The sequence below is a fragment of the Pseudophryne corroboree genome, chromosome 4 (genome assembly GCF_028390025.1).
Source record: "Pseudophryne corroboree isolate aPseCor3 chromosome 4, aPseCor3.hap2, whole genome shotgun sequence".
Classification (NCBI taxonomy): domain Eukaryota; kingdom Metazoa; phylum Chordata; class Amphibia; order Anura; family Myobatrachidae; genus Pseudophryne; species Pseudophryne corroboree.
Genome location: NC_086447.1, coordinates 93,286,922 through 93,300,542, shown reverse-complemented (window position 1 = coordinate 93,300,542; position 13,621 = coordinate 93,286,922). Strand labels below are relative to the sequence as shown.

The 13,621-nt window shown below is 47.4% G+C and overlaps 1 protein-coding gene across 2 annotated transcripts in view; it reads right to left on the bottom strand.

Moving 5' to 3' along the window:
- GCFC2 (GC-rich sequence DNA-binding factor 2) overlaps window positions 1-13,063 on the bottom strand; it is a 59,820-nt gene extending 46,757 nt beyond the window's left edge. Inside the window, exons 1-3 of one of the 2 annotated variants that reach the window (XM_063915265.1) lie at window positions 12,695-13,063; window positions 9,681-9,788; window positions 8,192-8,342 (exon numbers count right to left, since the gene is read on the bottom strand). In XM_063915265.1, coding sequence (XP_063771335.1) covers window positions 8,192-8,342; window positions 9,681-9,788; window positions 12,695-12,992 — 557 coding nt within the window. In that variant the 5' untranslated portion in view covers window positions 12,993-13,063. Of the gene's footprint in view, window positions 1-8,191; window positions 8,343-9,680; window positions 9,789-12,694 lie in introns of those variants that run through there. The other variant, XM_063915266.1, reaches the window with a different exon arrangement.
- Between the last annotated feature and the right edge of the window lie 558 nt (window positions 13,064-13,621).

Genomic DNA, 13,621 nt, shown 5'->3' with positions numbered 1-13,621 from the left:
CAGAGCAACAGAATAACAGTGAGTCCAGATGAAATAAGTCCATCACTGCATCACAGTTAAAGAAAACAGTAAAAATAAATGCACAATAACACAGGGCTACTGTTAGCTGATCCCCGCCTGTACTGAGCAGGGTGAGAAGCTGAACTCCCTGTATTTCAGGCTAACCCCACTCCTACCGTATTTGTCTCCTGTACACAGGGACTAAATACGTAACAAAGCTGAAATCAAAACAAAAGAAACCTAGCTAAAAGCTATAGGCAATAAAAACCTGTGCCTGTACTCCTCAGGCACAAAACTAAAACTGAGGTGATTCTTGAACAGGATGTAGATGGGAGGGGTTAGAGGGGGAGGAGTTAGTTTTTTTATAGGGTCTGTGCCAAACTCCCTTCCCACACACTCTAACCCATCAGTAAGTGCGTAGCGTCCCCCAGATGGATGAAAGAGAAAAAATAAGAATTTACTTACCGATAATTCTATTTCTCGGAGTCCGTAGTGGATGCTGGGGTTCCTGAAAGGACCATGGGGGATAGCGGCTCCGCAGGAGACAGGGCACAAAAAGTAAAGCTTTTCCAGATCAGGTGGTGTGCACTGGCTCCTCCCCCTATGACCCTCCTCCAGACTCCAGTTAGGTACTGTGCCCGGACGAGCGTACACAATAAGGGAGGATTTTGAATCCCGGGTAAGACTCATACCAGCCACACCAATCACACCGTACAACTTGTGATCTAAACCCAGTTAACAGTATGATAACAAAAGGAGCCTCTGAAAGACGGCTTCCTACAACAATAACCCGATTTTTGTAACAATAACTATGTACAAGTATTGCAGAATAATCCGCACTTGGGATGGGCGCCCAGCATCCACTACGGACTCCGAGAAATAGAATTATCGGTAAGTAAATTCTTATTTTCTCTATCGTCCTAGTGGATGCTGGGGTTCCTGAAAGGACCATGGGGATTATACCAAAGCTCCCAAACGGGCGGGAGAGTGCGGATGACTCTGCAGCACCGAATGAGAGAACTCCAGGTCCTCTTTTGCCAGGGTATCAAATTTGTAAAATTTTACAAACGTGTTCTCCCCCGACCACGTAGCTGCTCGGCAGAGTTGTAATGCCGAGACCCCTCGGGCAGCCGCCCAAGATGAGCCCACCTTCCTTATGGAATGGGCATTTACATATTTTTTGCTGTGGCAAGCCTGCCACAGAATGTGCAAGCTGAATTGTACTACAAATCCAACGAGCAATAGTCTGCTTAGAAGCAGGAGCACCCAGCTTGTTGGGTGCATACAGGATAAACAGCAAGTCAGATTTCCTGACTCCAGCCGACCTGGAAACTATATTTTCAGGGCCCTGACAACATCCAGCAACTTGGAGTCCTCCAAGTCCCTAGTAGCCGCAGGCACCACAATAAGCTGGTTCAGGTGAAACGCTGACACCACCTTAGGGAGAAACTGGGGACGAGTCCACAGCTTTGCTCTGTCCGAATGGACAATCAGATATGGCTTTGTGAGATAAAGCCGCCAATTCTGACACTCGCCTGGCCGAGGCCAGGACCAACAGCATGGTCACTTTCCATGTGAGATATATCAAATCCACAGATTTGAGTTGTTTAAAACAATGTGATTTTAGGAATCCCAAACTACGTTGAGATCGCCCAGTGCCACTGGAGACATCAAAAAGGGGTTGTATATGCAGTACTCCCTTAACAACTTCTGGACTTCAGGAACTGAAGCCAATTTCTTTCTGGAAGAAAATCGACCGGTCGAAATTTGAACCTTAATGGACCCCAATTTGAGACCCATATACACTCCTGCTTGCAGGAAATGTAGGAATTAACCTAGTTGAAATTCTTCCGTGGAGCCTTCCAGGCCTCACACCATGGAACATATTTTCACCTAAGCGGTGATAATGTTGTGCGGTCACCTCCTTCCTGGCTCTGACCAGGGTAGGGATGACCTCTTCCGGAATGCCTTTTTCCCTTAGGATCCGGCGTTCACCCGCCCTGGCGTCAACGCAGCTGCGGTAAGTCATGGAACAGACATGATTCTTGCTGAATCAAGATCCTTTCTAGTATCTCTTGAAGTTCCGGGTACCAAGTTCTTCTTGGCCCAAACCGGAACCACGAGTATAGTTCTTACTCCTCTCCTTCCTATCATTCTCCATACACTGGGTATGAAAGGCAGAGGAGGGAACACATACACCGACTGGTACACCCACGGTGTTACCAGAGCGTCCCAGCTATTGCCTGAGGGTCTCTAGACCTGGCGCTTCATGTGGGACGCCATCATAACCACCTTTGGTCTTTCCCAACGGTTTACAAACATGTGGAAACTTCCAGATGAAGTTCCCACTTTTCCGGGTGGAATTCATTTATGCTGAGGAAATCTTCCTAGTTGTCCACTCCCGGAATGAACACTGCTGACAGTGTTATCACATGATCTTTCGCCCAGCGAAGAATCCTTGCTGTCATTGCCCTCCTGCTTCTTGTGCCGCCCCGTCTGTTTACGTGGGCGACTGCCATGATGATGTCCTACTGGATCAGCACCGGTTGACTTTGAAGCAGAGGTCTTCCTAGGCTCAGAGCATCGTAAATTGCCCTTAGCTCCAGTATATTCATGTGGAGAGAAATCTCCAGACTTGACCACACTTCCTTGGAAATTTCTTCCTTGTGTGACTGTTCCCCAGCCTCTCAGGCTGGCATCCGTGGTCACCAGAACACAGTCCTGAATGCTGAATGTGCTGCCCTCTAGAAGATGAGCACTCTGCAGCCCCCACAGAAGAGACACCCTTGTCCTTGGAGACAGGGTTATCCGCTGATGCATCTGAAGATGCGATCCGGACCATTCGTCCAGCAAATCCCCCTGAAAAGTTTTTGCGTGAGATCTGCCGAATGGAATCGCTTCGTAAGAAGCCACCATTTTTCCCAGGACTCCTGTGCATTGATGCACTGATACTTGGCCTGGATTTAGGAGGTTTCTGACTAGGTCGGATAACTCCCTGGCTTTCCCCTCCAGGAGAAATACCTCTTTCTGGACTATGCCCAGAATCATTCCTAGGAACAGCAGACGTATCATCGGAAAACAGCTGCGATTTTTGGAATATTTAGAATCCACTCGTGCTGTCGTAGAACTACTTTAGATAGTTCTTTTCCGACCTCCAACTGTTCTCTGGAAACTTGCCCCTTTCAGGATATCGTCCAAGTAAGGGATAATTTAGATGCCTTTCTTCTTTTAAGAATCATCTTTTCGGCCATTACCTTGGTAAAGGCCCGGGGTGCCGTGGATAATTCAACGGCAGCGTCTGAAACTGATATTGACAGTTCTGTATCACGAACCAGAGGTACCCTTGTTGAGAAGGGCAAATTTGGACATGGAGGTAATCCTTGATGTCCAGGGACACCATATAGTCCCCTTTTTTCCGGTTCTCCATCACTGCTCTGAGTGACTCCATCTTGATTTGAACCTTTTTATGTAAGTGTTCAAAGATTTCAGATTTAGACTATGTCTCACCAAGCCGTCTGGCTTCAGTACCACAATATAGTGTGGAGGACTAATACCCTTTTCCTTGTTGTAGGAGGGGTACTTTGATTATCACCTGCTGGAAATACAGCTTGTGAATTTTTTCCCAATACTGCCTCCTTGTCGGAGGGAGCCGTTGGTAAAGCAGGCTTCAGGAACCTGCGAGGAAAAAATGTCTCGACTCTCCAATCTGTACCCCTGGGATAATACTTGTATGATCTAGGGGTCAACTTGCGAGTGATCCCACTGCGCGCTGAGACTCTTGAGACTACCCCCCCACTGGTGGAGGGCTTCTTTTCCTGGGAAGGGGCTGCCTGCTGCAGTCTACTTCCCTTTCCTCTATGTCTGGGCAGATATGACTGGCCTTTTGCCCGCTTGCCCACATGGGAACGGAAGGATTGAGGCTGAAAAGACAGTGTCTTTTTCTGCTGAGATGTAACTTGGGGTAAAAAGGTTGGATTTCCCAGCTGTGGCCGTGGCCCCCAGGTCCGACGGACCGACCCCAAATAACTCCTTCCCTTTATACGGCAATACTTCCATGTGCCGTATGGGATCTGTATCACCTGACCACTGTCGTGTCCATGACATCTTCTGGGAGATATGGACAACGCACTTATCTTGATGCCAGAGTGCAAATATCCCTCTGTGCATCTCGCATACATATATATAGAATGCATCCTATTAAATGCTCTATATCAATAAAATATTTTTAGTCAGGGAATTCGACCAAGCCAACCCAGCACTGCATCTCCAGGCTGATGGCGATCGCTGGTCGCAGTATAACCACCGTCTGTGTGTATATACTTTTTAGGATATTTTTCCAGCTGCCTATCAGCTGGCTCCTTGAGGGCGGCCGTATTTGGAGACGGTAACGCCACTTGATAAGCGTGTGAGCGCCTTATCCACCCTAATGGGTGTTTCCCAACGCGCCCTAACTTCTGGCGGGAAAAGGTATAACGCCAATATTTGCTATCGGGGTAAACCCACGCATCATCACACACTTCATTTTATTTTATCTGATTCAGGAAAAACTACAGGTAGTTTTTTCACTTCCACATAATACCCTTTTTTGTGGTACTTGTAGTATCAGAAATATGTAACAGCTCCTTCATTGCCCTTAACGTGTGGCCCTAATGAGGAATACGTTTGTTTATTCACCGTCGACACTGGATTCAGTGTCCGTGTCTGTGTCGACCGACTGAGGTAAATGGGCGTTTTTTATAAAAAAACCCTGACGGTGTTTCTGAGACGCCTGGACCGTTACTAATTGTTTGTCGGCCGTCTCATGTCGTCAACCGACCTTGCAGCGTGTTGACATTCTCACGTAATTCCCTAAATAAGCCATCCATTCCGGTGTCGACTCCCTAGAGAGTGACATCACCATTACAGGCAATTTCTCCGCCTCCTCCAGCATCGTCCTCATACATGTCGACACACACGTACCGACACACAGCACACACACCTGGAATGCTCTGACAGAGGACAGGACCCCACTAGCCCTTTGGAGAGACAGAGGGAGAGTTTGCCAGCACACACCAAAAAACGCTATAATTACATAGGGACAACCTTATATAAGTGTTTCTCCCTAATAGCATCTTTATATATATATTTATATCGCCAATTTGTGCCCCCCCTCTCTGTTTAAACCCTGTTTCTGTAGTGCAGTGCAGGGGAGAGCCTGGGAGCCTTCTCTCCAGCCTTTCTGTGAGAGAAAAAATGGCGCTGTGTGCTGAGGAGATAGGCCCCGCCCCTTTTTCGGCGGGCTCGTCTCCCGCTCTTTAGTGAAGTTTGGCAGGGGTTAAATATCTCCATATAGCCTCTGGGGGCTATATGTGAGGTATTTTTAGCCAGTATATAGGTTTACATTTGCCTCCCAGGGCGCCCCCCCCCAGCGCCCTGCACCCTCAGTGACAGCGTGTGAAGTGTGCTGAGAGGAAAATGGCGCACAGCTGCAGTGCTGTGCGCTACCTTTAGAAGACTGTCAGAGTCTTCAGCCGCCGATTCTGGACCTCTTCTAACTTCAGCATCTGCAAGGGGGCCGGCGGCGCGGCTCCGGTGACCATCCAGGCTGTACCTGTGATCGTCCCTCTGGAGCTAATGTCCAGTAGCCAAGAAGCCAATCCATCCTGCACGCAGGTGAGTTCACTTCTTCTCCCCTCAGTCCCTCGTTGCAGTGATCCTGTTGCCAGCAGGACTCACTGTAAAATAAAAAACCTAAGCTAAACTTTCTCTAAGCAGCTCTTTAGGAGAGCCACCTAGATTGCACCCTTCTCGGCCGGGCACAAAAATCTAACTGGAGTCTGGAGGAGGGTCATAGGGGGAGGAGCCAGTGCACACCACCTGATCTGGAAAAGCTTTACTTTTTGTGCCCTGTCTCCTGCGGAGCCGCTATCCCCCATGGTCCTTTCAGGAACCCCAGCATCCACTAGGACGATAGAGAAACACCATTTTGTAAATAAACCCCATACACTATCATAATGTTACACTCTAGGACAGGGGTGGCCAGACTTTTGGAGTCGGCGATCTACTTTGAAAGCTAAAAAGCATTTGTGATCTACCTAGGAGGAATAATAGCGCGTGCGCAAAAAAAGGGGCATGGCATAACAAAAAGTGGGCGTGGTATAACAAAAAGTGGGCGTGGTATAACAAAAAAAGGGACGTAGCCTTGCTGCATTGAGTGTAATGACTGCCACACACAAAACAACACATTGGCCCCCACAGGTAAAAACCTCAAACACATATGCTTCCACAGTGCCAGATACACACATGCCCCCACAGTGCCATGTGCCCACAGTGCCAGATATGCCCCCACAGTGCCAGATACAGATATGCCCCCACAGTGCCATGTGCCCACAGTGCTAGATATGCCCCCACAGTGCCAGATTATAGATATGCCCCCACAGTGCCATGTGCCCACAGTGCCAGATATGCCCCCACAATGCCAGATATGACCCCACAGTGCCAGATACAGATATGCCCCCACAGTGCCATGTGCCCAGTGCTAGATATGCTCCCACAGTGCCAGATTACAGATATGCCCCCACAGTGCCATGTGCCCACAGTGCCAGATACAGATATGCCCCCACAGTGCCAGATACAGATATGCCCCCACAGTGCTAGATATGCCCCCACAGTGCCAGATTATAGATATGCCCCCACAGTGCCAGATATGCCCCCACAGTGCCAGATATGACCCCACAGTGCCAGATTATAGATATGCCCCCACAGTGCCATGTGCCCACAGTGCCAGATATGCCCCCACAGTGCCATGTGCCCGCAGAGCCAGATATGCCCCCACAGTGCCACATATGACCCACATTGCCAGATATGCCTCCACTGAGCCATGTGCCCACAATGCCAGATATGCCCCCATAGTAGAGCTCACCGTTACTGTGTGGTGAGCGCAGCGCGCACTTCTCCTGCCTGCCGCCCTGCTTTTCAGTCTGATCTCCGGCGGTGACGGCAGCCAGCGTGTATGTCTCAAATCAGGCGCCGGTCCGCGAGCTCTCATTGGCTAACGAACCGGCACCTGATTTGAGCCATACACTCCACTGTCACTGCCGGAGACCAGACAGAGGGGCAGGGCGGCAGGCAGAAGAGGCGCGGCTTCAGGTGGCTGGGCGGAGGATCGCGATCGACTGGTCGCATGTCCGCGATCGACCAGTCGATCGCGATCGACTGTTTGGCCACCCCTGCTCTAGGATATACAATGTTTGCAGTTCTGCCAATTTTGGGTTCACCGAGCAACGTCTGGGCAGTATTGTTCAAAGCCGCTAAAATGGTCATCTTAACTGCTCTGGGCCATATAGACGGAAGCTTCCGACAGATTTCTGTCGGAAGGGGTTACGACCTATTCAATGTGGCCACTTTTTTTCCAACAAGTCATGAATTCCCGACTTGTCGGAAAACATATGGATCGGCGGAAAAGGCGCCAATCGCGTGCTTCTGCCGGAAACGGGGCCCCCTTTCCGACAGTCTCAATCCGACTTTAAAAAACATTGGAATTGAGCAGGGAGTCTCCCCGGCCAGGCTCCTCACTCCCGGCACTGCCTCACCCCCAGCTCCCCGCTGCCGCCGCTGTGAGCTCACCTAGCAGTCGCTGTCAGCAGCAGCAGGACAGGACACCGGGAACGGCCAAACCAGACAGTCGGATTTGGCCGTTCATTGAATAGACCTTGGATCAGACACTTGTTGGCCAGCTTTAGCCATAAATGTAAGTATTACCATGTATACTATACGCTTCTGTTTTGTCCCTGCACAGACACTTTACAGATTATGGAGTCTATTTCCGAAGCAGTGGAGACCGTGGAGAAGTGAGCTTGTGAAGAAGTTGCCCATGGCAACCAATCAGGTGCTTCGTACAATTGTATAGTATGCAAATGATAAATGTTACTTCAATGCTGGTTGGTTGCCATGGACAACTTCTGTACTGGCTGACTTCTCCACACTTTTCACTGCTTCATGAATAGACCCCCTAGATTTATTCATTAACAGTCGCTAATGTAGTAAACTCTCTTTTTTATCTATACAATGTATACAGATTACTCAGCATTTCCTAGAGAACATTTTAGTAACTGACACCAGTATCTGCCCCCGTGGAGCTTACTAAACTACTCTTTATATAAATTGTATCAAGTCAGATAAGTAGAACATGTCAGGAACAGGAAATAAATACCATGGTTCTTGTTCCAACTGAGCTGCCAACAACATCTGGGGAGAAGTAGGTGGACTGCTGCCCTCAGTGAAGGGAGAATCGTCATTCTTTAACCGATCAATGTCTTCATTCTCACTGTGCTCCGACGCTGAACCGCTGTCATCTCCCAAACCTTAAAGTTAAATTGTCATTCTATCAGTTACTAATCATCTTCTTTGCCATACCAGGAAAATAAAACCACATTTCACACAATTTCAAATATCTGTTATATTCAATGGGATCCGGTCAAAATACTGATGCCGGAATTCAGACACTGCGCGGAATGGCGACGCCGGCAGCCCGTCTAGGATCACAATCCCGACTGCCATTATCCCGAACAAGCGTTTTCTGGAACGCCAGAGAGGTAAGCCCCACGGGGGCGGGGGTGTTGCGGGGCCTCAAGTTTAGGCTGCGGGGGAAGGTTTAGGAACGCCATGGGGAGGGATAGGGATAGGCTGCGGGAAAGGAGAGTTAGGGGGGCATGGGGGGAAAAGTTAAGTACACTTCCATTCCCTTGCCTGTATTCTTACCTTCAGGATGCTGCGGTCAGTGTTCTGATCAATCCCATATCCTTTTACATAAGTAGTTGCACATATAGATGCTATAAACGTGACGTTTTATTCTTGAAAACACCAGTCATCACGATTTTGTTTCTTTAAATTGCCAATAATCATATTTTGTATAACTTTGCTCACCTACATTCCCATTTACATTACCAGAAAACAATGAAATTTATTAGGCATTACTACACGAAGCAGCCTTGCAGCCTCCTATGTAACAAGTGATCTGTACAAACATGTACACATTTTGGGGAACAGCCAGTGAGAACATTAAAAAAAAAAAAAAAAAAAAAAAAAAAGGAGTAAATTAAAATATCCGACATCATTTAAAAAGAAAACTCCATATCTGCGCCATTTTTACTACTAAGTGCGATGGAGGATTTAAACACAGAGTTAACTTATTAGCAGAGCTGCAGTCTGCAGCGAATGTTTGCCCGTATTACTCATATACAGATGGAGCCATGATCATCTTGACTTCTATGCTGTGTCTAGTCGCACCATGGTTTATTAGCATAAGCCTTTCATCTATTGTTCTCAGATGCGATGCAATACAATACAGAGAGAACAATACAGCAGGGGATTAAGTCCGACTGCCCTGGCACAATTAATCCTATTAAAGGCCAAGATAAAGATGGCTCCATCTGTAGATGTGAATTTACAGTACATTCTGGGGTTATTTTTACCATTTAGCACGTAATACTTTATAAATCACATTCCACGCAGATTACTTGGACCCCTGGTAAAAAAAGAAAGTGTTCCATGTAATTACATTTTAACAAACTGTAAAATGATTAGGATCATTCAGAATAAATGTGATCAGGCCTAGCTGAGAAACCAATCAAATCAATAATGTTGTTCTTTTATTTTTAAATGCAATTAATCTGATTGCGTCACTAGTTGCAAATCCTTACCGATGTCCCGTGGCTTGCTTGCATGGTCAATATCTTCTGCCTTCCTCTGCACTTTAAATACCACAGCATTTACAGCTGGCTTCCTGATCTTAAAGGACACCTCTTCACCTAAAGTGATTCATAAGTGAAGAGTACCAAGTCATTAACACATTTATTTAATCAGAAGTACTGTCTATATATAATATTTCACTGTAAAAGGAGCCTATTTATTGACATTAGTCTGTTTTCAGAAGACTCCAGCTAAAATGAAGCATTCCCAAAACAGGAACGATACATGCTGTGGTGTCTCAGAGAGAATTCCATCTTTAGGTGGCATTAGCCATTTAGCCAATGGGCTACATTTCCCAAACGTTATCATGAGAGGGTTGCATGTGCAGTAAGAATGCCATATCCTAGTGCTGTGTTCTAGGTCACATAGGTAGTCACACAGAGGACAGGTATGCAGACATTCCAAGACAGGTAGTCACAGAGCGGCCACGTATGTTTTGTAGGTACAGGTCAAACTGAGGACAGGTATGTAGATATGCCAAGACAGAGAATGACAGAGGACAGGTAGGCAGTAATGCCAAAGCATATAGTGAGGTACAGTGGACATATAGGTAGTCACACCAGGCCATATAGTTAGGCACAGAGGACAGGATAGTATATATGCCAGGGCATATAGGCCCTCATTCAGAGTTGTTCGCTCGCTAGCTGCTTTTAGCAGCCGTGCAAACGCTAAGCCGCCGCCCTCTGGGAGTGTATCTTAGCATAGCAGAAGTGCGAACGAAAGAATCGCAGCACTGCTACAAAAAAAAAAAAAAAAAAAAAAGGATTGTGCAGTTTCTGAGCAGCTCCAGACTTATTCCTAGCTTGCGATCACTGCAGACTGTTTAGTTCCTGTTTTGACGTGACGTACACGCCCTGCGTTCGGCCAGCCACGCCTGCGTTTCCCCAGGCACGCGCCCGCGTTTGTATCGGACACGCCTGCATTTTTACACACACTCCCTGAAAACGGTCAGTTACCACCCAGAAACACCCACTTCCTGTCAATCACTCTGCGGCCAGCAGTGCGATTGAAAAGCGTCGCTAGATCTTGTGTGAAACTACATCGGCTGTTGTGAAAGTACTGCGCCGCATGCGCAGAAGTGCCGCTTTTTTACCTAATCGTTGCGACCGAAAACAGCTAGCGATCAACTCGGAATGACCCCCATAGTTGGGTACAGAGTACAGGAAAGTATATATGCCAGGGAATATAGTTGGGTACAGAGGACAGGTAGACAGCCATGCCAGGACATACAGTGCACTCTGAAAGTATTCACAGCGCTTCACTTTTTCCACATTTTGTTATGTTACAGCCTTTTTCCAAAATGGAATAAACTGATTTTTGTCCTCAAAATTCTACACACAATACCCCATAATGACAACGTGAAAAAAAGTTTTTTTTAGATTTTTGCAAATTTATTAAAAATAAAAAATAAGAAATCACATGTACATAAGTATTCACAGCCTTTGCTCAATACTTTGTTGATGTACTTTTGGCAGCAATTACAGCCTCAAGTCTTTTTGAATATGATGCCACAAGCATGGCACACCTATCTTTGGGCAGTTTCGCCCATTCCTCTTTGCAGCACCTCTCAAGCTCCATCATGTTGGATGGGAAGCGTCGGTGCACAGCCATTTTCAGATCTCTCCAGGGAGATGTTCAATCGGATTGAAGTCGGGGCTCTGGCTGGGCCACTCAAGGACTTCACAGAGTTGTCCTGAAGCCACTCCTTTGATATCTTGGCTGTGTGCTTAGGGTCGTTGTCCAGCTGAAAGATGTACAGTCGCTCCAGTCTGAGGTCAAGAGCGCTCTGGAGCAGGTTTTCATCCAGGATGTCTCTGTACATTGCTACATTCATCTTTCACTCTATCCTGACTAGTCTCCCAGTTCCTGCCGCTGAAAAACATCCCTACAGCATGATGCTGCCACCACCATGCTTCACTGTAGAGATGGTATTGGCCTGGTGATGAGCGGTGCCTGGTTTCCTCCAAACATGATGCCTGGCATTCACCTCAAAGAGTTCAATCTTTGTCTCATCAGACCAGAGAATTTTGTTTCTCATGGTCAGAGTCCTTCAGGTGCATTTTGGTGAACTCCAGGCGGGCTGCCATGTGCTTTTTACTAAGGAGTGGCTTCCGTCTGGCCACTCTACCATACAGGCATGATTGGTGGATTGCTGCAGAGATGGTTGTCCTTCTGGAAGGTTCCCCTCTCTCCACAGAGGAATGCTGTAGCTCTGACAGAGTGACCATCGGGTTCTTGGTTACCTCCATGACTAGGGCCCTTCTCCCCCGATTGCTCAGTTTAGACGGCCGGCCAACTCTAGGAAGAGTCCTGGTGGTTCCGATCTTCTTCCATTTATGGATGATGGAGGCCACTGTGCTCATTGGAACCTTCAAAGCAGCAGATGTTTTTCTGTTCACTACCCCATATTTGTGCCTCAAGACAATCCTGTCTCAGAGGTCTACAGACAATTCCTTTGACTTCATGATTGGTTTGTGCTCAGACATGCACTGTCAAGTGTGGGACCTTATACAGACAGGTGTGTGCCTTTCCATATGTCCAGTCAACTGAATTTACCACAGGTGGACTCCAATTAAGCTGTAGGAACATCTCAAGGATGATCAGTGGTAAAGGATGCACCTGAGCTTAATTTTGAACTTCATGGCAAAGGCTGTGAATATGGGTGGGTACATGCAACAGGTAGGTGGGTACAAGCAACAGGTAGATGGGTACGGGTGGGTAGATAGATAGGTACAGAGGACAAATGGGTACGTAGGCCAAGTAGGTAGCTACAGTGGACAGGTAGATAGCTACAGGTAGATACAGTGGACAGGTAGGTAGCTACAGGTAAATACAGTGGACAGGAAGGTAGATACAGTGGACAGGAAGGTAGATACAGTGGACAGGAAGGTAGATACAGTGGACAGGAAGGTAGATACAGTGGACAGGAAGGTAGCTAATTGGGTACTGGGCAGACCGTTCTCACCTTCCCTCTCCACGGTGAAGCTGAGCTTGTTGGCTGGGGCTACAGCCAGGTATAGCCGGTCGGGCTCCGCAGTAATGCCGTCATCCGAAGCATTATCCTCCGGCTGCTCCCCCTCACTGGACGAGGTCTCTGCCGCTTCCTTCCACCTCTTACTCCCGCAGGTCAGACCGCGTCCTACGGCCCTCCGTGAGACCTTTGCCAGGTTGTGCACCTCCTCCTCTTCCTCCTCTCCCGCTTCCTCATCGCTGGCCGCTGCTGCTCTTCGCACACGCAGATTGCGGTTCGGTTTCCTAAACATCCTCCAGGAACAGTAGCGCTGACAGGCGCTTCTTCGTACGTCACACTAACGCGACACCGTGCGTTCCAGCAACAGCCAATCAGCGCTCAGTCTTTTTTTTTATTTTTTTAAACCTTATAACTTTATTTAAGTGTGGGCGGTGTGACACTGTCAGAATCAGACTCCAGACTAAGTACAGCATCTTTGGGCAGCAGCATATGGTCTTTCTCCGTTTCATTCCCGGTCTTTCTCACCCCCCAAGTGTCTCCAACCCTTGAAAATATATATATATATTTTTTTTATTGATACATTTTAGGCCAAATTAAAATCTGTCCAGGACAGATAGAAGCAATGTCTACAGCTGATGGGCATTGCAGCCACAGACAGGATCAATGAAAGGACATTTATGTTATGTGTGTATATTACTGCACTGTCGGGTGGCCTTTCATATTCCCTGTACTACCAAGGTCAGAATGATTAACAATGGGGCAGATGGAACTACAGTTCCAGGCCTCCACATAAAAATAGGCCCATCATCATGACATGTCGGCCATGAAGCATAAGAATTAAAATTGTATCTCTATTTTCCCTCACAAAAATAATACAATTTTGCCCTTTTCCTTTGTATTTAGTGAGATATTGGGGCTGAT